This window comes from Pezoporus wallicus, unplaced genomic scaffold (assembly GCF_028554395.1).
Source record: "Pezoporus wallicus isolate ANWC-B61680 ecotype Strahan unplaced genomic scaffold, APGP_CSIRO_Pwel_v1 contig_8143, whole genome shotgun sequence".
NCBI lineage: Eukaryota > Metazoa > Chordata > Aves > Psittaciformes > Psittacidae > Pezoporus > Pezoporus wallicus.
The window spans coordinates 294,977-319,364 of record NW_026636259.1 but is presented as its reverse complement, the minus strand read 5'-3'; the positions used below and the strand labels follow the sequence as shown (position 1 = coordinate 319,364).

The window sequence follows — 24,388 nt, the reverse complement described above, 5'->3', positions numbered from 1 at the left end:
ACTCCTGTTTGCAGCAATGGGGCTGCAGGCAAACATGCTCTGGTGCCCACCAGGCGGTGCGGGCGGCACCTCTTTGCCATGAGCCTGTTACCCCCCTGTTCTATCCCCCACATGTATCCCTGCCGTGGGTACTGGCATCCCCTTCCCTTTTCCAAGGCTGATCCCTGGGTTTTGCAGGCAATGGTTGCGGGAAGCAAGTCGTGACATGTCCCAACATCCACCCTGCTGGCTCGGGGATGAAATGCTGCCTGGTGCGATGGGGACTGCCTGGCGCAGGGATGCTTCCTTAATGAAGTGATGAATATCTCCATAATAAGAAGGTGTTTGGCCAAGGGGGGAACAGAGAAACAAAGAGATTGGAAGATGGTTAATGCAGAGAGAGGTCACTTCAGGCTTTGGTGGCCTTCTCCTGCTGCACCAGAACAGAGGGGTAAAAAGCAATTCTTAAGCCCAGCCCTTCTGCTTAGTTAACATTAAGTGCATTAAGTAGCAGCTGATGCAGAAGAGGGCTACTTATCCCAGTTGTCCTGGTGATTTATCACACGTGTTCCTATTTCCCCCCTGCTCCAGTTCCCCCAGTGCTTGGCATTTTTCACTTTCCAGGGAGGCAGGAGCTGTTGGGGACACTTTGGAGCAGGGCTGTGGAGGCAGCAAGAAGACACTGAGGGAGCACTGGGACATCCTGGGGAGGGTAAGCACTGCTTCTGGAGTTCTCGTAGAGAGCAATGCAATGGTTCCAAACCACCCTGGGAAGTCAGCTCAGAGAGGCTGGGATGGGGAGGGAGAGGTTGATCCGAGTTCAGACCAAACTGGTCAGCGTTGCACTTGCATGGGCTGGGAAAGCAGACACCCATGAGGATGCGATTTGCCCCCTTGGGCTGACTTTGTGTGTTCAGAAGCATTTCATGGCCACCGTCAGCCTGGTCTGTGTTACACTTGGTGTGTTACATCATGTGCACCTTCACTGTGGGTTAGGAGTGCTCTCGGGGTTATTTATCCCATAGAACAGTTTGGCTTGAAAGGGACCTTAAAAATCATCCAGTTCCAACCCTCCTGCCCCAAACAACACTTAAACCACAGAGATGCTGTTGCACAATAGATCCCCATGGAGGTGAGCATGTTGCAGGTGAGTTAGGGATGACTGCAGCGTCTCCAGCCGCTCATCAGGGTGAAGGGGATGGTTTGGGGGTTGCTTTATCTCAGATTCATGCTTACTCCCTGAAGGATGCTGGCCCCTGGCTTTGCACCAGTCCTGCCAGTGCCAAAACTGCTTGGCTGTGTGGTTGGGTGTGCTTATGGACATCGAGAGCAGACCTGGGGGTGGGCAATGTGGTGTCATTGAGATGATGCAGCTTAGCTGCACCCTGTGCATGCCTTGTGTATGGTCTGTGCACTCCAGCTGTGGGGACTGCCCTGGTCCACACGAGCAAGCGCCTGGTCCCTTCTCCTGAGTGCTAGGAGCAGCCAATGCATCCGAGGTGATGAGGATGGGGTTTCTCAGCCCCTCAGAGATGGAGGTTTGCAGCACTGGTTGCTGTGGGTCCATGCAGGGTGGAAGTTGGGTAACGGGGAACAGCGGGGCAGCTTTGGGATTAGCACTCACTTCCTCTGCTTTGGGCTGCTGACAAAACCACCAGCGCTCCCCACAGCTACTTTTAACCCTTAGGCTGCTGGAGCCGTGCTTCCTAACCCTGCCCTTGCAGCCTGCTTTCTCTGCTTGCTTCCCATCCTGGCTCCTTCTGCTCTTTTTCCTCCCGCCATGGGATTCGCAGGTGGATGCATCCCTCTTCTGCTCAGCATCCCAGCAGCCTGGTTTGAATTAACCCCCTGGAAGGTGGCTGCTGCAGCTCCTCCGAAGGCAAACGTGTCCTGGGGGGATGCAGAGAGGGAGGGAAGAGGGAATTCGTGCTCAGCAGCGTGGGTTCAATCCCAGTGCGGAGCTCCCTGTGCGGCAGTGATGCTCGCCCTGCCGCTGGCATGGAGCAGAGCGGGTTTTCTCTTCCAGCAGGGATGTTCCTCTGGGATTGGGGAATCACTTGCATAAGGAATGAGTGTTGCTAGCGGATGCATTAATGCAGTGCACGCAGCACACCCCGGCAGGCTCTGCTTGCTGCAGGGATGGCAATGAGAGAGCCTGACATGGGCAAGATCCATGTTCATATATCCACTTGCACCTGGGGGGCACCCCTCCATGGCCAGGTTTCCAAGTATCCCTGGCACAGCCTTCTGGGAAGCACTGCTGCCTTGGAATGCTGTGTGCCCAGGGAGTGATGGCTCCCATAGCTCAGGATGCAGGAGGTGATGCATCTGGAAGGGTCAGAGATGAAACTGATAGGTCAGACCTTGGTTTCCTTCCTCTGGACCTCTTGTGCTGGATGCTGCTGATCAAGGATGCTGGGCAGCTGCTTGCTCCGAAAAGGAGGGGGAAATCCTGCCTGTACCCTCCCTGGAGCCAGCAGTCTCCACACTGGGAGAAGTTAAGGGTTGCAGTTGGCAAGCCAGCCCCTATTCAGCGCTTTATCTGTCTGTATAATAGCAGGGATGTGTCTTTTCCAACCCCCCCTTAGGCTGCTGCTGCTGCTTCCACATCTGACGTGGAGCACAGGCAGCTCGGGGCTCCACCTTTTATTCCCCTTTTCCTTTCTATCTTGCTTCACACTGTAAAATCCCCGTGTCTGAGGATGCCTCCTCTCTCTTGCCAGCCTACGGGGGTGATGGCTGTGTAGGGAGAGGCCTCCCTGCAGATCCCAATGCTGTGATGGAGCGCGGGGGGTCTCGGGGCAGGGATGCAGGGGGATGCACTTGGAATTCAGTATATTGTAGCTTCGTGATGGCTTTAGTATTCCACGTGTTGGGCGTTTGGTGGGGGTGGCCTCCCTTTAGGTAAGGGAGGTGGTTGTAGACTAATATTTGTTTAATTCTCATATAAAGAGAGGGGATTTCTTAGCATTTAAGTTGTGCAGGTCTTGGCCAAAGGCCTGATGTGATTCGCTGCCTAATTCCCTTTGTCTCTTTTGTGTATCTCAGCTTCCTCCTCCTCCAGATTTTGGAGGAAAGGCCACTGAATGGTAGGTTTAATCTGAACGCAACAGCAAATTGTCCCTTGCATCCCTGCCCAAGCAGAAGGTTTTAGCTCCAATTACTCGTGGCTCTGACCTCGCTGCTTTGTGAGCAGGAGCTGCTTCGGCTTCCTCAGATCTCTTCAAGGCTCCTTTCACCTTTCAGGCTTTGCCTTTCAGAGGCAGCAAGGGCCCCTTTGTGCGAGGGTTTGAGCGCAGCGCGTGGGACACGCACCAGGGCCGATGGGAGGGAGCTGCCTCCTTCCTCATGCCTTTGAGTATCTCAATGGATATCTCATTCCTTAGGGCCTCTTTATAACATAACCTTCCCAAAGGCCTCTCTTGCCATTAGGTTTGATACTGGCGGATATATTGCTCTGTGAGATGCTTCTGGGCTCCGCACTGACTGCGGCAGCCTCTTCGTCCTCGTTGATCCATGGAGGGTTTCCATGAGGTCTGCAGTGCACAGGCAGCGGATGGGGCTGCTGCTGCCGCTGCCTTCAGCCCTTTAATGTCCCCTTTGCCTTTGAGGCTGGCTTCTGGGAAACAGCAGCAGCATTTCCAGGGCTGCAGCCCTGCCTCTGCTCCCCGCTGACGCCGCTCCGCCTGCTCATCCCCATGAGGTTTTGCAATGGTTGTGGGTTTGCAGGGGATTGCATGCTCGTGTTGCACAAGAGGTTGTTTGTCAGGCACTGTCCCCAGACTCCTCATAGGGATCGAGTTGAAATGAGCCTTAGTTATTGAATGGGGAGCCCAAACCAGCCGCCTGCACTCGGAGCAGAACCCTTTAGTGCAGGGGATGGGTGTGCGTGTTTCTCCGGAGGATGAGGAAGCTTGTGCTGGCTCTCTCAGCTCCTTGCTTTACATTTAACTGCAGCACATGAACAACAATGCCTTTAATGGTTCTCCTGTCTTCATCTCTCACAGGCAGCAATCTCCTCTGTGCAATGGCAGAGATTCCCTGTGTTTGTATGACTGAAGGGCATGGGGCTTTAACCAAATCTGTGCCTTGGAGCCCCTGGATCCATGGCTGGGTACCACACTGGGAAGCACTCCCAGAGCTGCCTCCTCTGTCTCTGGGGGATGCTTAAACTGAGCCCTCTGGGGTGATGGCTGGAAGCTGAGGAACAATTAATTGCAGTCTCATTGTGCAGTGCTGTTTCTTTGCCCCCATCCTCCCCGAGGCCAGGCACATCTTGGCACAACGATTAAATCCCGGCAGGAGAAAGCAGCATCTGCTGAGGATGTAAAAGGCACACGGGTCTTTTGAAGTCTATGGTGGGAAAGGCTTATTTTAGCCAGAGATGTGCTGAGGGTTTGTACCGGGACACCTCTGTCCTATTCCCACCTTGCCTGTGGAGCATGGTGCTTGTGGTGGGCCCGGTACCATCTCTCTGACCATGACTTGGGGCATCCCCACCTCCAGTGGGAAGTGCAAAGCAGGAGGTTGGGAAAGATCCATGAGATGGTAAACGCGGTGGTGAGAGCCTCAGGTTGGACCTTTAGGGGTTTGAATGCCAAAGGGAAATGAGCACACTGGGGCAGAGCCCTGACTCCCATGCAATACGTGAAGCAGTTTGGGATGCGGATGCGAATGACCACTGCATCCATGGTGGTGGCCGCAGCCAAAACCAGCAAGGGAGGGGATCTTGATTAAAGCAGCTATTTTTTTGTGGATAGGGTCTCTTCTTTTTCTGCCATTCCATAAGAAAGAGGATGTTTTCCTGCTGGGTTGCAAAAAGCTGCTTGGTGTAATGAGATCCTTCCTCCTCTGAGCAAGGAGCCCGGTGTATCTGGGGAGGTTTCTTTAGGCAGCTGTTGGGCTGGGTGATTCTCTTTGGTGGGAAATGGTGAATTTGGGGGTCACACGACTTGATTTGTTTTCTTCCGTGTTTCTGACTCAAGTTACAGGGAGATGAAAGCAAGTTTCAACCGCAGAAAACAACCATTCCACTGTTATTTGATGGGTTCATAAACTCGGAATATGCTGGGTATGTGGGGCAGACAAATGCCTCAAACCACGTTTTACATTTAAAACCAGTTGATGTGTTAATTGTACCTAACAAATTACACTTGTGGTCACCATAATGAGCAAGCTTGGCCTCGCAGGTTGCAGTTTGAGTTGCAGGTTGGAAAACAGGCATTTCCCCATCGTACTCCTGATTTGCTCATTGCCTTGTTGAAGTCAATGGACTGGGTGGATTAAGTGAAATGAAGGTGATTTTGTTGTCTTTATGAGCCAGACTCTTCCCCAAAAGCTGTGTTCGTGCTTCAGTCTCTTCTGGTTGTCTTTTCTTCAGTGGCTTTCCCTAAGCCTTTGGTAGGCACACGTCCTGCTAACCTAGGCTAACATCAGCTGTTGAACATTAAAGCATGAGCAGAGGTTGGCATCACTTTAAATTGCTCGTTTGAAATATGTTTGAAAGTAAATGTATTAGGTGTTTAAAGCTGTTCTAAAGAGCAGGATTAATTGAATTTTAATGTCATTGAATTGAGTCCTTGTCCAACCCATCCCTTCATTCTTCCTTAGCGAGGCTGGGCATTTACTAAGCTCTTTGCTCAGCCAAATGCCTTTACCATTGGGTTTCTTGGAAGGGGATCCCACCCCTGTAGCTGATTTACTTTGCTTCCCATATTTTGGAGGCATCCAAATCCCCTGGTGCCAGACAGGGACATTACTATGAAAGTCTTCAAGAAAGATGTTTCTTTCCAAGCTTCCTCCCTCTCAGCCAAGTACCAAACACTGCATCCCAACCCGGATCAGTCTTTGCTCTACCTAATGGTTATGAATCTTATGCTGGAAATAGAAACGCGCAAGCATGGGATAAAACATGGGAAAACCTTAATTTCTTCCTTAACCCCCCAAACCTACTGACTTTCCTTCAACGATACATCCCTTTTTAGATAGGGGGAAGGTTCCCAGTACCCTGTGGTGTGAGTCGCAGCACTGATTGAACCTCGGGGTGGGAAGATGGGAAGCATTTGAAACACCCTGAGTTAATTTGCCCGGTGATGGTCTCATCCATTACCTTCCCCATCAGATTCCCATTTTTCCATGGGTGTTTTGAGAGAAAACCCTCCTCTGGCCAGTTTCCTTCAGAATTCCACCCGGCAGCCCCTTATAGAGCAGAGAAAAATCCCTGTGTTACAGTGTGTGCCATTCCCAACCTGGCAGGCTGGAGAATGGGAATTACAGACTGCCTGCCCAAGCGAGCAGGGTGGAAGGTTGCAATTATACAGCTGCTCTGAACAGCTTGGTAGCTTTGAGGGGAATTAAGGGCACTGAGCATGGCCCTGTTTATTGCAGGTATGGAGCTGTGCCCGCTGTCATCGCTGAGCGTCGGGCTCTGCTTTTCATCCTCTCCTCAGATTAGAAGTGCAGCTCTAAACCATATACCTAATGCCCTTAAAAGCACTGAGCATCACCAGTGTGGGTGATGCAGACAGGCTCCCTTCATGTCTCTGCAGTGTTACTTGTGGTGGGGCTGCGATGCCCATGGGTTTAGGAAAGACCCTGACCCAAGCGAGTGCTTGATGGACATGGGTGAAAGCCCTAATTCTGCCCCAAACCAGAGATGCTGATGTGTTGACTGTGTGCTGTGGCTGCTGCTCGTAGCAGGGAGATGCAGCCCCAGCTGATGCTGCTGGGGCTTTGTGTCTGTGAAGTTCCTTGTGTCTCAGTTTCCCCCTGTGTAAAGTAGGAGCGTACCCTGGGACCGCATCCATCGCATCCAAGCGGGGACTTGGATTAGGGAAAGCTGCTCTTGCCTTGGACTCGCTGGTGTGAGCAAGCTGTAAGCATTCAAATGAGTTATTTCACTGATCTGGCTTCAGCAGGGGGGAAAAAAGGTGTCTTTGACCAGTATGTGCACAACACCTGCTTTCTGCACATCATTTCCAGGCCTTTCCATGGGTGAATGCCACAGGAGGCATTTCTTCTCTCTTGCCTTGTTGCTTTAGGATGAGGGTGTCAGCAGCTCTGATTGCTGCTAGGACTCTGGGTTATCCTGGCTTTTAGCTTGTGTGCATCTCTGTAAGCCCCTTGGGTGCATTGCAGGCTTCCCAGTAGTGGCACTTCGTCCTTAAGTGGATAGGCTGAGCTGCAGAACACAACCAGCGTTGGTGCCCTTCCTGAGCCCCTTCATGCTCTCCATGGGTGGCTTGGGGCTGCTTGGTCTTCCCTCTGTTTTCCTTCCCATCTCCTTGCTGTCCAGAGAAGGAAGGTGGAGGATTCGGCTCAGGGCAGGGGATGGGGTCAGCCTGTCTGCACCAGCCCGAGGTCTGGCTCCAATGAACCTCTCCATCCCCAGTCAAACAGATGTAAAGCAGTTCTCTGACGAGATTAACTCCCTGACACGGGGTAAGCAATCTCTGCTTGGGCTGCTTTCATCTCTTGCCCATCAGCTGCTATTCTCCACCAACACAAAGCAAAGAAAGGAGCTGAACCCCTCTCCTGCAAGCCATTTCTCTTTTAGTGTTGCCACATAGCGTAAATCAACTGCATTTTTAGGAGCCGTGTTTGCTTATTTGTGCTCCCTTTGGAGGAGCCTCGGAAGCCTGAAATAATCCCAAAGGCAGGAATGAAAAGCACCATTCCTGCAGGTTTAGATCACTTCACGGTGCTGCCTCCGCTCATTGCAGAAGGGTGAGAATGACATCTTGCCGCTGAGCACCACGTGCAAGGTCCTGGTGGGACCTTGACGCTGACCAAGCTCCATCTCTGCGTGCTTCATCCCTGGCTGACCCATCCCTGAGCCTGTGGGATGCTGCAGGGCTCATTTGCAGCTTGAGGGCTCCCAGGCTGTGCTGCTGATTAAACAGGATGGGTTGCATGAGGCAAAAGGAAGAGGTGGGAAAAGGAGAAGTTGGGTTCTGGAGCAGGACCTGGGAGTTATGAGCTTCTGCTCTGTGTGTGTGTGTGTGTGTGTGCAAACCAAAGGAGGTTGTTTTATGGGCGAGATCAGCTTGGCCAAAAGGGTTTTACTAATAGGAGAAGAGCGATGGTGGGATGCAGGCAGATGGGGTCTCAAAGCTCCCCTCTTGCAGCAGCTGGGTACCTTGTGGTCTTTGCCTTCATCACCCCTCCAAAACCCACAAAAGGGGGGAAGCATCTCTCCCTCTGACTTTGGGGAGGGAATGGAGGGGCAGAAAGGCTGGAGATCCCCCTGATAAAGGGGAAAGGAGCTATCCTTAGGAAAGGGAAGTTCCAAGAACAGGGATGGTGGGATCCAGAGGTGGCAGAGCCGCAAAGAGGGCTTGGGGCAGCTCTTCCTTATCTCTCTGTGAGCAGGCACGTCGGGGGAGATAAATAAAGGGAAATGATAACACATTGAGTGCGCTTGTCAGCCTGCCAGCCCTCAGAAGCAGGTTTTCCCAACCTATTTACTTGTCAGTGGTGATCTTGCATCAGTGGCACCTTCAGACAGAAAGAAGGGTTTTGCTTCTCATTTAATGTCTTGCAAAAGGAGTCTTTCCTTCAAGCACGGATTTGGGGAGGGGGGGGGCAGAGGGTTCCAAGCCTCATTTGGTGTTATTGTGTGTTAAAATGCTACCCCAACCCACCGCGAACACCGCGGCTTACCCCCGTCTCTTGTGTGGGAGGTTGTAGGTGTCTGATTCACCGCAGGGCAGTTGCTTCTACCCTTGGAGAGCAGCCCAGTGAGTGCATTAGTCATGGCTCAGCGCTGCCCTGATGCTGAAACCGCCTGTTTCATGGCCAGAGGAGGAGTTTCAGCCCAGGGTTGTGGATGTCTCGGTGGGACCAGAGCAGGGAAGGGAAAGCTTGGCTCGGATGGGGCCACGCAATGAGCTCATCCTGGCTCCGCTCTTGCTCGGCTCGTGGGCTTGCATCAGGTTTCAGCAGCTCCTCAGCCCTGTGGTTGTATCTGGAAAGCAATGTTGAGGAGTCGGTCCTGCACCCTGACAGCTTGGAGGGTTCTTTTTCCTCTGCTGTTAAAGCTGAAGAGGAATTGGTGGTCAAAAGTACTGGTGTTGGCTCTTCGGAGGCTGGAAAAGAGATGCTCTGGGCTCGCAATGCCAGAGCTGTGGTGGGGGTTTCAAGCCAAAGCCTTTGTTCTACCTAGAAATACTCTGTGGCCATAGCATTTCATGGGGTGTGGTTTGGTGTTCCCAGGAAGGCTCAACCGCCCATGGAGAAGGATGAGGGATTAGCAGGGTACTCCGTTACCATTGGCATTCCAGGCCTCTCCTCCTGGCGAGAATGGAATGGGGTCACATTGTAAAGAAATAGGGAAATAGCTCAGGGCATGGAGACAGAGGCTTCTCGCTGGGTGCTTTGCTGATGTTTGTGTAAGGGGAGGTTTGGGCTGTCCCTGCAGACCACAGGAGCAGAACTCATGGCTACAATGGGTGCCAGGAACTGGTGGAGGAGGAGGAAGGATCTGCGGTAGGATACATGAAGGAACAGCCTCCAGGAGGTACCCATAGGCTGGGTAGGCAATGTGTTACCCGACAAACTGCGGTGCTTCTCTGTGGATGAAGACTGCAGAGCATTAAGATGAAGGCCCTGGGGGTTGTCCTGACCAGCTGATGTGTTGGGTGCTAGAAGCCTTCATCCCAGAAGCACCCCATGGAGGTTTATGTCAGCATCTTCATTAGAAGAACAGGCTCTGCCCTCTGGGGCGGAAACCATTGCCAGGAATGTGAGTGAAGCACCAGCCTTTCCAGCCTTTCATCCCTCACTGTCACTCTCCAAGAAGGAAACCCCTGCACCCTGTTGGGCACCTCCATCCCGCATCCTCCTGTGGCCGATTCCAGCCGGGATATCTAATGGCTGAGGCAGCAGTGTCTGTTTCATTCAAGCAGTGACTCTTTGCTCTGCCTTCCTACCCTCTTCTAGAGCTGCATCCAACTTCGTTCCTGGCACTGGGTGGTGGCTCCTGTAGGACCCCAACAGTGGAGGTTGGGTATGAGCCATAGGTGGAAGGAAGCTCCCGGTCAGGTTGGGAGCTATGAGAAGCACTGCATCAGCTGCAAGTGCAGAGGCTCTGCCGTGACTCAGCAGTGGAAGCTCTCTTCTGCAAAGCGAACAGAAGATGTGGTTCTCATCCCATATAGTGTCAGCTATAGCGTGCTGCTGTCTGCTGGGCATTGCACTGCCACAAAGCCATCACGTGCTGGGTTTCCTTCACGGAACAGAGGGATGTTTTATGTCCCCAGTTCATTTGGCGCACGCTGCTGGCATCTTTGCTGGGAAATGGAATATCAACAAGAGCAGCTTTAATGGCCCTGAGTGTCAAACAAAGCAGAAAGAGTCTCATTTTTAATGAGGGCACAGGGCCTTTGACATCTCTGATTGCTGCAAAGAGGTTCTGCTGCCTGTCCTGTGCTTCTCCCAGCCTGGCTTTGGGGTGCTGCTGTGGGTTTGGGGGTGCAGAGAGCATCTCTTCCCCCTTGTAGTGTGAGGTGTCCCTGCCCATGGCAGGGGGTTGGAACTGGATGATCTTAAGGTCTTTTCCAGCCCTAACTATTCTGTGATCCTGTGTAGAGGACCCAGAGCCTGCAAACAGGGCAAGAGGCATGGAGCACAGCAGTAAGGTTGTTTACTGTCTGTGTCTCTTCAGCATCCTCAATGAAACCTGGCGTGAATTCCTCTTCTCGCCCAAGTGCAGGGGCTCTCTGGCCATGTGTAGGTTAATCTGTCACACCCCAGGCAGCCCCTGGGGATCAGAGGGGCCAGCAGCCACCATCACCCTCACGCCTTTCCGCAGTGATGTGTGGTGAAACGAAGAGGAGGATTTAATAGCGCTGACTGGAAGCACTGGCTCTGGCAGGGCAGAGAGCTGCCCAGCCCAGCCCAGCCTGCAAATTGCCTGCATCTCCTGGGATCTCGTCGCCTGATGCTGTACAAAATGCTCTTCCAGTGAGCAGTGGAGTTGCATCTCACTGATGCTCATGCTGTGTCCTGGCCATCGCCTCTCAGGCTGTACCCTGCGCTGATGTGAAGGGACTGGGGCGGAGAGGGCAGCGGGGGGAAGACGTTTTGCTTAGCAAAGACCTTTATTAAGTGCTCTGCTAATCAAAACCCTTTGGCTTCAGTGGGACTTAAACATGTGCTTGTAGTTAATCAGGTATTTAAGTGGTTTCCTGACTTGGCAAGCATGAGGGAAGATATCCCGGAGGAGGAGAGCAGAATCGCAGCCTCGCAACCGAAGGTGTTTGCAAATGTGGATGTTAAAGGCAGAAGGCAGCAGATGTGAGGCTGGGGATGTGGGTTTAACTTGCTTGGGCTCGATCTCTCCACTTTGTTCAAGGGAAGACTCTCTGCATAACCCACATTGGCTCTGAGGAATTGAAGATGATGAGGACAGTGGTTAAGGGGAAAGAGGGGATGAGTTGGGCTCGGTGCGTAACAGTAAATGCATCTGGAGGACAGGAAAGGCCCCACCAGTGGCTGATGAGCCCTAGGAGCAGGCACCCAGGGTGAGACCAGAGGGGTTTGAGGAGGGATTTTAAGGGACATTGTCCCCCCTTCCACCTTGTAAAGCTGCTGAGCATGAGGCACCCGATGGCTATAGGCTAATAGAGTGTAAGGAATACTTACCCTTCCCTCACTGACTTCACCCTGGAGAGGGACTATGTAGTGTGGTTATCAGGGTTAGCTCAACAAGCTCACACTGCCCCAGGGCTGGGGACCAGGCCTTTAAATATATGAGGGGAGGTACCCCTGCAGCAATGAGCTGCTCAGTTGTCCATCGGATTCATCTCCATCTCATGGGTGAGAGTGCCACCCCTCTGCATCAAATACCCCCTCCCCAAGTTCTTCTCCCTGCTGCAACCCCTTTGTGCATGTGTTTATCTGGTTTCCTTGCTGGGTATTTCTGCTTTGGCTGCTCAGCCCCAGTCCTGGTTGTATCCCACCAGGAGAAGAAGCCCAGCTAAGCTCATTAGGTGGCCTGAGCTGGTCTTGAACACGTCTCCCTATAAGCACACAGCATTACGGTTACCGTGATTATTATGCGAAGCGTAGATTATTCTAGCACACAAGTGTGTTTATGGATTGATGTGCCATTGCTTTGAATCCCATTAACATGAACCTGCTTTATTAATGGACTTTGTCCGTGCTTGAGATTAACTGTGATGCTGGATTTGCAAATGAAAGCCCTGAAGTTCACGTTGTCCATATCAATGGCTCGTGTGATGCTGGCCTCCTTGGCAAGCTGTTAGAAGCTGTGGGAGCCTTTATTTCTATTCCATTCCTGTTGCTCTGTCTTCAGTAAGAAAACCAGTTGAGTGCTATGGGATTTCTTTGGTTTGCTCCTTTGTTGGAGGCCTCTTTTAACTGTTGAGAAGGTACCAAGAGCTTTATGCTTGGTGTGGAATAGGCTGTGGTTAAGTCAGAGCAAGTGTTAATGCAGAAAAGGAGCAGGGAGTTTTTAGTTCAATGTCAAGTTCGACCCTGGTTTTCCATCTCTTGTTCTGAGCCAAAATCTGCCCGTATCTTGTTCCCTCTAAGCTTTTAAAGTGCCAGATCTCTAGTACGTGTCTCCTTGCAGGGATACAGAGCCAGATTCTGGTGTGAGGTGCAGCCAGGTAGCTGGAAAGGGTAACTCCAGTGCCGTGTGTGTTGCAGGATATACACGTGCTCCATGGGTGCCTATGTAGAGGACGGGTGCTCAGGCTAAGATGGGAGAGGAGCATACCCATTGCCTTGCCTAGAGGGGCATGGTTTTGGCTATGGCAAAACATCTCACCTGCAGATTCAGCCCTGTGTTTGCTTTCCAGAGGTACTGATGGCAGCCCAAGAGCACAGCAGCGCATTGGGGCGTATTTGGTGTCCTTCGGGTAGTACCAGTGGTGCCTGTTGCAGCATCTGGCTCTCCCTTTGCCACTGTCAATGCAAACCCATTTCTGCCCCTGTGCTCCCGTGGCCCAGGCTTTGGAAGTGGTATCAAACAGCGCTAAAAAAGGTTTGATGTAATTTTATGAGTCAGCTGCAATTTGTCCACTGAAAGGACCTTTTCGTAGCATTCGCATCCTTCAGCCGGTGTTCAGAGTTAACTGAATATTTCTCTCTCTCAAAGCTGTCTTAAATTACTTCCCTTGAGTAACCTGCTCTGGAAAAGGGCTGTGTTGGGGGATCAGCGGTGCTTAGTTTCACTAACACTTGTATCAATAAGATCTGGGGTTTTATCCTAGCCCCCATCAGCTTTGAGGGATCCCAAAGCAATTGTCAAAGCGTTTGTATAGTCTCCCACCACCTAAATCCAGTCCCTTTGAAGCAGAGCTTAGCATTCACTGGGCAGTAACAATACATCCCTCCATAGCTAATGCAATAATAATCAGCCCAGGGCTTGGAAGTGAAACCAGGTTTTAGATAGCAGTTATTGGATTGCAGGCTCTTGTATGTGCAGGAACGGATTGATTTCTTTGGAGCAGTGAGGGGGCTTGTCCAGGAGGCTTCCCGGTGATAGGGTAACATCATTCCTGATGCTGCAGGACCAGCGTGATGTGCCTGGGAATTTGAGTGCTTGGGGATGATGCAGGACATGGCTGGCTCTGTGCTGGCTGCTTGGCAGAGCTGGACATCGCAACAAAACCCCTGTATCACATAGGAGGGGGTAATCCCCATCTCAGTGGGATCGGCAGCACTGATAACACAGCCCTGATTGATCCCTGGAATAATCAAGTTTCTTTCCCCACAGTTAGGTTGTAACAGCAAGTCCTGGCTGGGGAGAGGAGGGGGCACCTTCACGAAGCAGCGTTTTGAACGGGTAGAGGAGCAAATGTGCCTCTTCAGCTGTGATCTGCAGTTCCTCCTGTACTGGGATCCCTTGGGAACAGCTGATCACACCGTGCTCAGAGAGGGCAGGATTGCACCCTTGTACATCAGGAGACCCAAGCTGACCTCCTCCTGAAATCTCTTATGGTGGCAGCTGCTGGGAACAGGAGCTGGGGCTCAAGTGGGCCAGGACAATAAATCCCTCTTTCCCACTAACCAGAGGCTGGTCCAGCAGGATTAATGCCAGAGCCAGGCTGTGTCGTGTTAATCTGTGAAGTGAGGGCTGGGTTGGAGGAGGGCAAAGTAAGAGGTGAGGGCTTCCATGCTCCCGTGCAGGACCAGGGGATGCTGCCTTTCCCGCAGCCTTATCTTGGTTGTCCAATACATCAACCAAACCTCAGCTCTAGGAAAACCCAGCTTCTCCCAGCGTGCTCCTCGAGGCCTCAGCTGAGTAACCCTGCTGCCGTGCAGGGTGTACTTCATGCATCAAGACTGTTGGATTCTCTTCTTGGCACACCCATTAGCAGAGGTGTTTGCAGGGATGTGTAAAGCAAGGGTGCTTGGCTCATTGCTGTGAACGAGATGCAGGGCGTGCAGGTGGGGATAAGGAGCAGGTTGCACAAAGGGCTTGCAGACCTGGTGTTGCTCTAAGGACTCCCACCAATTGCAGCGTGTGCGTGGAGGCTGTAATTCCAAACAGGGGAAGGTGTTTGTGAATGCAGGGGTTGTATTGGGAATCATTCCCTTCCTGTGTGCCCAGAGAGAGGGGCGGTCTCCAGCAGGCAGTGGGAATTATGCAGAAGAGGGATTCCTCCCCACCTGACAGCATTGTCTGCTACTTGGAAGTCTTTTTCCTGCAGGGATCTTGGTTCTGCCTTTTTTCCCTTTGTTCCTATAAATACTTGATCTAAAGATGTGTGCATTCGGTGCTTGTGAACACAACGCAGTACATTATCTGTATGCACCTATAAAGGTATTCAGTGCCCGTAAGTCATCTCCTATCACCTTCCAAGGACAAGAGTTGTTTGAGCTCCTAACTACCTCCAACAAAGCAGTGGGGAGCCCTAAAGCAGACCTTCAGAATGTGACTGGGATTGATGGGTGATCAGCTGCAGAACAGATGGGGCTGTTCTTTGGCTGGGAGAGTGGGTACAAAAGCCATGCAGAGCACTGCGCTTGCTGTGCTGGAAAACAAAGGTGAGGACAGCGGGGTTTTCCTGCTCCAGTTGCCTAAACATGGAATGTCTAGGATAAACTAATTAGATGGGCTTTTGTTGGCTGATAACTGATTGAGACAGCCCCAGCCAGAGACTGACTCAGCCCAGCTGCCTTAGAATAGGATGAATCAGAGTCTTCATCTGAATTGACAGTAGACTGAGCTTAGGTGTCAAGCCTGGATCCTTACCTGACAGGAGACGAGATGTATCCTGCCCTGTAGGTATGTTTTCCAACGGAGATCTCGGATTTCTGCAAGGGAAATGGAGTCCTTTTTGCATGTGGGGTGACAGGGTGAAGGGATGCAGTTAGGAGCTGGCAGCCATCAGCACAGCACGGTCAAGGCTGGGGCTGGTGCATAGCCTGGCTTGGATGGGAGACCAAGATACAGGCAGGTCCTGCTGGTTTAGAAGGGGTGTGTGAATAGCACGTTGTGAGCTTGTGTTAAAGGCAGTGATGGATCTAAACTGTTTGGATTGTTCAGAGCAAATCCTGGAGTTGCCTTCCCCTGACAGTGTTTCCAAGCTTCTTCCATACTGGGACCCCACTGGCTCTGTGAATCAGGATGGGACTGGTAGCCGAGTCTGTTCTCATTACATATCCACAGGCACTTTCCTGAAGAAGCCTATTAGCTGTGGTCTGGCCAAACTCCACTTGGGGCAACTGCATTTGCCTCACAGTTTCAAACTAACACAGTGCCTTCTACTGCAAATCCCTTAGTCACAGTTGTTTATTATCGGGATGGTGGCATCGTATCTCTGCCCATTAATCTGCCTCTCCAAGTTTCTCTCATTCCAGCCTCCTGGAAGGGGTCCAAGCTGCCACCATTTATTATTTGAGTCAATCTGCCAAGGAAATGTTTACTCCTTCCTTGAACCATTGGGTATTCCATAACCGTACCCTCACTTCAGGCTTGAATGTGCAATTGTTGGTCCCAAACCAGTATTAACTCTGCTAAACAGAAGCTATCCCACGTATTTAAACCCCACTTTTGTGCCAGGCTAGTGGATTAGAGGTGGGAATTTGCAGTAGCAATTGTTGGTTGGTTTGGAGGCTCCCAGGGTGCCCTCTGTGATGCTCCATCCGCATGTGTTGGTCCCACCACCGGCTGCCCAGTCACAGCTGAACCACGTGTGGATGCTGTGTGCTGCCTTCCCTCTGCACAGGTGCAGACTTGGGCATCTTTGCGTTGTTGGGGCCTGTTTTCACCCAAAACCTGTTGGAACATCATTAAATACATCACTTTCAGATGCTTTACTCCTCTGTCAATCCGTTGGTTCCTGTGTTTAAAAGGGGAAGAGGAGGAGGAGATGGATGAACTGTGTGACTATTTCAGCCTTGTTTCCTTAGGACACCCAGTTAGGAATTAAGCAGTTTCTAGCCCGATAAACCCCCTGATTGCACCATATAAATGGATGGTTTATAGGGGGTGTACAGAGACGACCAGAGCTGTTGGGCAGCAAGAAGTGCATCAAGCAGATAACCTTTCCAGCAATGCACTTCCACATTGCTTGGTCTTATCTCATAGGAGAGCAAAGCAACACCAAATTTATTAGCTGTGAAGCAAATGCTGGAGGGCTTATCATGTGCAGAACAGGGAGAGGCTGCTTCTAGGCACCGTGGCCAGCCTTAGAAGCCCAGAATCCAATTGCAGCCGGGAAATCCATAAATACTAAGTTTTAAGGTGTCTTACTAACCTCGTAACTCAACCAGACATCAGAGGCTTTGCGATGGAATGGAACATCCTAAAGATGAAAGGCAAGAAAGACTTTGTTTGCTTGTTTTCAAGGGCAGCCTTCGCAAGGCCCGGGGGATTGAGCAGCTAAACGTGTGCTCCATCAAGCCTTTGAGCAACCCACACTGTGCTTTGAGTCACATCTCCCATGCCTGTCCCCCCTGGTCTGCCCTCACCCACCACGTTGCTAACGCTCACCTCGTGCAATCATTTTGCCCAGGTAAGCTGCTCGCAGATGGTTGATTGCAAACGATGTTGATGCTCCTCTTCCCTCGCGCTCTATTACGCCAGCCTCTCTGCTTGGAAATTCATTGGGCTGCCCTGGCTATTAATAGAGATAAGAAGCAGGGTTTGGAGGAGGCGCTGGCCAAAATAGCAGCTCTCAGGGTATTTAGGAGCAGGAGCTCGGGGTGGCATCTTCCACAGCAACCTCATTTGGGCAGCTATAACTGCCTTCGCTGCCTCTTCGTGGAAGCAGCAACATAACCTGCTCCCTCGTATGACTTCTCACGTGGACCTGCTGGAGTTCCCTCTCATTGCCATTCAATTTGCAGCAATAAATAGCTTAATAGGTGCAAATGGGTTTGATTTGTGCTGTTTATGGCTCCTTGTGGCTTAGGGGTGTATTACACCACGGCGCACCTCGTGGCAACCCAACTTGGAGCTTCAAGAGCTGGTTGCTCAGCTGTTAGCTGTTGTGGTGCGGTTGGGCAGGCAGCAGAAGGACAATAACAGGTTGTTTTATCAGGCACCGAGGAAGGATAAGGCGGGGAACAGCTCCCATATGCTTTGCTTGCACTGATTTTTCCTTTCTGACTGGGAAGATGGCATTGCATGGGTAGTGTCTTGGGGAAGTCAATGCTGAGCTCTTAGTTCGGGTTGGTTTTGGGTGGAAGGGCTGTTTCTGTGATTGCTGTTTGCAGAAGGGACCCAGGTTGAAGAAGGGCATCTAGCACAGCATCAGCTCTGCAGGGCAGCAAGACTTGACCATAGCTGGGCTCTCACCTGGTTTGGTGTTCTCTTATGCCTTTCCTGGCTGTGGCTGGGCAGTTTGATTTGCTGGCTGCCATGGAAGAAGACATTGCATTTTACTGCTGGAATTCTTTGATTTAAACTTCTAATTCCTTCACTTTGTTGTTGTTGTTTGGGTTTTTTTGTTTAGGTTTTTTAACTCAAATAGCTTTGCATTGATACCTTTGCAGAAGCTTCCTCCTGTGGAGGCTGAAGGCAGGTAGTTGGTGGCAGGAGAAGTGGCCATATTTAGAGTGTATTAATACTTCAAACCATAGCTGGTGCTTGTAACCCACAAGGTAATGCACTGCTGTAAAAGAAGCTTTGCTTCCCGTGGGTAAGCCACCCCCAAGGACTTGCTGAGTGGTTTGGGCCTCCTCTCAGCCTCTTAAAGCTGGAAACAAATCAGACTGCAGGAAGGTCACTGGTGACGGCAGGGAGGCCGTGCAGCAAAAGGACTTGAATGAGGCTCTGCTTTCCCGTTCAGCCCCAAAGGGATGAACTCTTCCTACTCCTTAATCTTGCCTGGCAAAGCAAGGCTTTAGCTGATGTGCTCAGCGAGGGGCACAGTGTGGTAAGACAGGATGAGCTCAAGTTGAAGGGAGCTGCAGGTTTTTGATCCGCTCACAGCCTTTGGGTTGTGCTCAGTCACTTCTGCATTCCTTTCTCTGCTTGTTTTGGGCTGTTAATCCCAAATCCTGCGTTAGCAAGGGCTTCCTCGCCGGGGTAAATGAAGCCTTTGAATATGCTGCTCTGAAAAGTCCTCTCGGCGTGGTGCAGGGGTTTGGGTGCGCCATAGGAAAACACCTTCCCAGCCTACACCAAGAAAGCCACGGCTCGTAACCACCATCATTTTAAACCCTTCTACCCTCCCTATTTGCAAATGGCCCTCGTTGGCCAGGTACAGCTCCCCTAGGAAAAGGGAACGTGCTAAACAAGCCCAAGTGACCGGAGCCAGATGCTGGGCGTTTACTCCCAAGGCAGTGACTGGTGATTTGCTGCCGACAGCACGAACTGGTGTGAGGTTATTAAAGTGCACATGAGCTCATCACTTGGCCTCGGACGAGGTTCAGCCTCGAGCCCCTTGGAAACATGACATGTGGTGGAAAAGAGACGATGCTGGTGTGGCAGGGAGGTTGGGGAGCAGCTGGGGAAGACATCTGTGCGTAGAAGGATGCGTGCCAGGAGGGAGGAGGGAATGCTTCATGTGAGAAACCTAAGCTCTCCCAGGAGAGAGAAGCAGCAATTCCCTGATCTGTTGGCTCTGTGTTTTGACTTTAGCTGAAGGGAACACTGCCACAGCTGTGGGATGCTCAAAGAGAAGCAGTCAGGTGCTGAGCTTGGGTTGATCCCCAAAGATCCCAGCGTGGCGGGAGCTGCGTGTGCAGGGCTGCTTCTACCAAGCGCCACGACTGGCTCCTTCACGTGGTGTTTGCTGGTGATGCTGTATGATCAGGTGCCAAATCCAGCTCTCTGTTGATGTTTGCTTAATCCTAATGTTGAGCTCTACCAGATTGGGAAGGTAACATCCGCACTGCGGGTAGGTAGGAGAGGGTTTCTCTCCCAGGAAGAGATGGAGTTTCCTTTGGGCATCTCCTGCAAAAAGCAATCTTCCTGACTCAGGATTGCAACTCATTGGAAATAGTCTTGGAGGGGGCCTCAGGAGGTCTGATCCATCCCTAGAGCAGGATCAGCTTGATCTGAACTCTTCCTGACACTTCCTTATCCATCTCCAACGGCACAGCTTCCGCCCCTTCCCCAGGCAATCTAGTCCAGCACTTTGCTCTTCCCAAACCTCCCCATCTTTTATCCTGCTGTTTCCATTGCTGCAATTTCAGGCTCATTGTTTCCTCCCTATGCACATCTAATATGGCTCCTGTACCCTGTTTTCCATAGGATTTAGGAATGGAGTCGACCTCTCTGGATGATGTCCTCTATCGGTATGCCAGCTTTCGAAACCTGGTGGATCCAATCACTCATGACTTGATCATCAGCCTCGCTAGGTACATCCACTGCCCCAAACCGGTGAGTACCTTGCTCTCATCACACCTCTATAACTGTTGCTGGCTTGGAAAACCACTCTGTTGGGAGCATGAAGCTTCTCCTGGAGTGCCAGGGGAAAAAGCCTCCTGGTTACTGCTGTGCTTGTGTGTCTTTGGACCAAGAGGACCTGCTCAGAGATCATGGTTTGATAGCACCACATCAGCCTTTCCAGCATGACCAAGTCGGTACTGTGGGTGTTAGCACTTTACTTTGTGCACTACTGCTTTCTGCCACGTTGTGTTTCTGTGTTAAAGACCCTATCCCATCGGGAGCACCTTCTGCCTCACAAGGATGAAGTCGGTTCCTTGCCCTTGTGTGATGTTCGGTTTTCCCTCCTGGAGAGAGCAAACCCGGAGCTCGCTCCTGGGTTCTGGTCTCTGCTGCTGAGCTGCAAGGCTTTCACCCATCTCCTGCCTCCTTTTGACTTGCACAGGGCGTTTGAAAGCTTTCCTTGGGAAGGGACCATCCGTTGGTGTGATGGAGCAGGGCTCCATCCAGTCCAAGCTGGCACCTGCAGGCATTGCTCTGCTGTGCTTACTGCTAATAATGGCTCTTTAATTTCCTGTGAGAGTGTGTGAAGGGATCGAGTTATTGACTGCTGCTTCCTGAGGATGTTTTCCTCAATAATAGCCTCCAACAGTATTTAAAAATGGGGGAAATTGCTTTCTTCTCTTAATTTTGCTGAGGAAAAGCTTTTGCTTCAGTGTGAGGTGTCCCTGCCCATAGCAGGGGTTTGGAACTAGATGACCTTAAGGTCCTTTCCAACCCTAACTATTCTATGATTCGATGAAGCCACAGGGATGCTCAGAGTGTGTCAGCCTGGTCTGTGGTGTGGAACAGGCTTTGGAAGTGCTCCATAGAACTCTCTAGACTGTGTTGGGAAGGGTGAAATGGGTGCAGTAGTGTGCAGACATGGCTTGGGGACATCAGGGACCCACATCGCCAGCTCCAGCCCAAGGATGGATGTCTCGTGTCATGATACAGACATAATGCTGCTTAGCTAAACCCGCACAAGGATGCTCCTGTATCCCTATCCCCTTTCTTATGAAGAATAAGGTCCTTTCCTCTCCTCCCCCATGGGGCAATGAGATGGGAAACTGGAGAAACCCATTTGGATGGGCACATGTCCAGGCAGAGGCCCCGTTCCCCCTCTGAGCTTACCCCTTTCCAAAGTGTCGTGGCGAAGCTGGTTTCTCCTCCACCTTTTGCCCTGGGAGACTCATGGTGAGCCATGGCCAAGTGTGTGAGCTGCTCCTCATCAGAGCAACCTGAGCCTGCTCCCCTGCCCAGTACCTGCTTTTGCACTTCTCCCCACACGTTTCTCTTGGCACTGAGCGCTGCGAAGGAGCTCGTGCCAGTGTAAGCATGGAAATGCAGACTCCTAACACTGAGTCATAGGATCACAGGATGGTTTGGGTTGGAAAGGGCCTTAAAGCCCATCCAGTTCCAGCCCTCTGCCATGGGCAGGGACACCTTCCACTAGAGCAGCTCCAAGCCCTGTCCAACCTGACCTTGAACACTGCCAGGGATGGAGCATTCACATCTCCCTTGGTCAGCCTGTTCCAGGGCCTCACCGCTTTCACAGGGAAGAACTGATTCCTTATATCCAACCTCAACCCCTTCTGTTTAAGTTTAAACCCATCACCCCTTGTCCTGTCGCTACAGTCCCTGATGAAGAGCCCCTGGAAGACACTGGAAGCTGCTCTGAGGTCTCCAGGCAGCTTCTCTTCTCCAGGCTGTGCAATGTTCTCAGCCTGGCTTCACATGGGAGCTGCTCCAGCCCCTGCTCTGCTCTGCCTGTGCTGCATCCCATGGCATGAATATGCATAGATACGTAGGTGGAGGCAGCTGCGAACTGATGGGGCTGACCCTGGTCCCTCTTAACCTGCCCTATTAAATATATGTGTCTGCTCGGGGTTATGGGGTCTTGCTTTCCTCCTCCCTCCTGGAGAGAACGCTTCCCTGACTCCCCGTACATTGCTTTTTCCATTAGTCTCTATTTATACCACCCTCAGCTTAAAGGTGACCCCTTGGTCTCTGAGCTAAAATAAAAGCTGAATTGTTTTTCCGAGCTCTGGGTAAACACATCCTGGGCTCTATGGCCAGGAAAAAAGCTGGCCTGGGCTCTCACAGCTCAGGGGATGCTTATTCCAGCGAGCAAATTCAAGCCAGCAGCAAGGCAACGACTCCAGCTGGAGCCTGGAGCGCTTTGACTGAGTGGGAATTGGTTGGGTGAGCTGGATTGGAAGTCAGGGTTTGGGTCTGATCCCATCCCAAACGTACAGCGCGGCTCAACCAAACCCGTGTCTCGAGTATCCCTTCCTCAAGGGGCTGGGGTGAGCCCATGGCATCACCGTGTGGCATCACCAGAAGCGCCAATGGAGCCGCAAGAGAGCAGCCACCCAGCTCTGCTCTGAGGCTTGCTGGGTTGCTGTCTGAAGGGGAAGCTTTCCGGTGGAGTAAATGCTATTGCGTGTGGATGTTGGGTTGAGTGCTGGCCGTAGGTACTGCGCTCCGTCCTTACGGCCTTGTGCAGCTAATGCAAACCTTGGGGGCTTATTATAGAATCACAGGATCAACTCAGCTGGAAAAGACCTTTAAGATCATCAAATCCAGCCATTCATTACCGCAGGACTTGTTAGAAAAGGCAGGTTTGCTCTCCAGGAACCTCAGACCAAGCAAGTTTTCCAGCACCACTCCGAGGGGGTCCTTGCACAGGATCAGGGACATTTGAACAAGTGTTTTCTTCCCCATGGCCATGCCCTTGGGCAGTGTTTTATCATCCTGCCTCGTGCCACATGGAAAGGTGTCAGGCGGGCTCCTTGGAAAGCAGCTCAGCTCCGGGCACAGCGGTTGGTGCTCTCGATCCCCAGGGTGATGTCTGTCTGCCCAGTGCATGGGGAAAGGGAGCAAAAGCTGTTCCGAAGCCCTATGGCGTGGGACAGAGCCGCCCCGATGCCCTGCATCCTTGCTGCAGCCGCTCAGCTTTCCAATGGGAGTCGTTCCAGGCCAAAGGAGCTGAGAACACAAACGTGTAAGGAGCAAAGGGCCCCCATAAAAACTTCACAGCTCTCCCTGCCAGCAGGAATATCTGGCCATAAACCACTGGAAAATTAAACCGGGTTCTTTTTCCACAGACCAAAGCCACGTGTATGGAGGACTGATGCCTGCGATAGGGAGTGAGTCAGGTTTTCCTCCAGCCTGAGGACTTGAACTCGGGATAAGTGCGGAGCAGAGCCAGGGAAGAGGAGAAAGTGAAGCCTTCGGCAAAGGTGGCCTTTTTCTCCCTTGTGACCTCAGGGTGTTTGGTTGCACATGGGGATGTACCATGGAAGTGCCTCCAGCCGCTGCAGGCTGCCCAGACTAAATACACAGTGAGCGTTTGGCTTTGTTGGTCCCCATCCTGCTGCTTTCTTTGAGGGAAAGCTCTTCTGGTGGTCATAGAAGGGTTGGCAAAGCAGCCTAGCAAAACCCTGTCCCAAAGTCCAGCTTGACCTGTCCGTTCTTCTGTTGGTGCCTGCACCTATTGGGCTGCAGCTGCACTAAGGAGATGGGTGAAAGATGAGATCCTGGTGGTTAGATATGGGCAAACATCTCAGGTAATGTTGTCCTTGGCTTCCCCACCAAGGTTTGTAGTGTTTCAAGGTATATGGTGCCAGCAATGTGTTAGGGAGGGCGTTGAAAACTCTTCTGTGCAGTTAGTGTAGCTGGAGCAGTGATCTACTGGGACTGGAAGTAAAATGGATTTAGCTCTGGGTAGAATGGAGATCTGGTTTCTTGTTTGCTGCTGTGTGGTTTGAGAAATAGCTGCTTAAGCCCCGAGCCTGGCTCAGAGGTCTTCTGCACGAGCTCCGAATCGATCAGGTTTGCACTATGGGTTTGATTCCATGGATTGTCACCCGTGAAGACAAGAAAGGAAGGAAAGGAAACGTGGTTACTGGGACCTGGATGAAATCATCCATTGCTAACCTTCCCTTCAGGCCTCAGGTATGAGGATTTCACTTGCAGATGATGATGGATTTTTTTATGCCCTGCATTTTTAAGAGGGAGCTGCGTTGAGGCTAAAATGAGCAGTTTTCCCCTCTTATTTACTACCCTTTGTGCTGCGACGTGTGGCTAAAACTGGATGAATAAACCCAGATTATCCAGAGCGAATATAATCAGGACACCGTGACCACCAGCTCGGTGCCCCTATGCCCTGAACCAAGCACATAATCCATCTCCTCTGCTGTACATGTTGGTATTTGATCTTGAATTCGCATTATCATTCCAAGTCTCTGACACCATGCTCGTTTTTACGGCTGAAATGATAGGTATGGGGCAAGGGCACATGGAGGGAGCTTGTCAGCCTCAGCAACTTTCCCAACCTTCCCCTTCTGCTATCAGACGTGCAAGGAAAATGCATCTTGCACATCCTACAAAGCTCCCAGGTTCCGGATGCCAAGTGCAATGAGGGCACGAAGTATTCTTTGTTCTTTGCTGTGCAAAACAACATAAAAGGAAGCTGATTTAGGAACGAGAACCCTCTAAAACCTCAAATACCTGATATAAAAGCAAAGGGGGTGATGGGGACTCAACTAAGTC

At 51.5% G+C, this 24,388-nt stretch overlaps 1 protein-coding gene across 2 annotated transcripts in view; it reads left to right on the top strand.

The window, feature by feature from the left end:
• Positions 1-24,388, top strand: part of LRRC75A (leucine rich repeat containing 75A) — a 70,789-nt gene that overhangs the window by 16,364 nt on the left and 30,037 nt on the right. For both annotated transcript variants that reach the window (XM_057399498.1, XM_057399497.1), the window contains exon 2: positions 19,658-19,786. In XM_057399498.1, the coding sequence (XP_057255481.1) occupies positions 19,658-19,786 (129 nt within the window). The remainder of the gene's footprint in view (positions 1-19,657; positions 19,787-24,388) is intronic.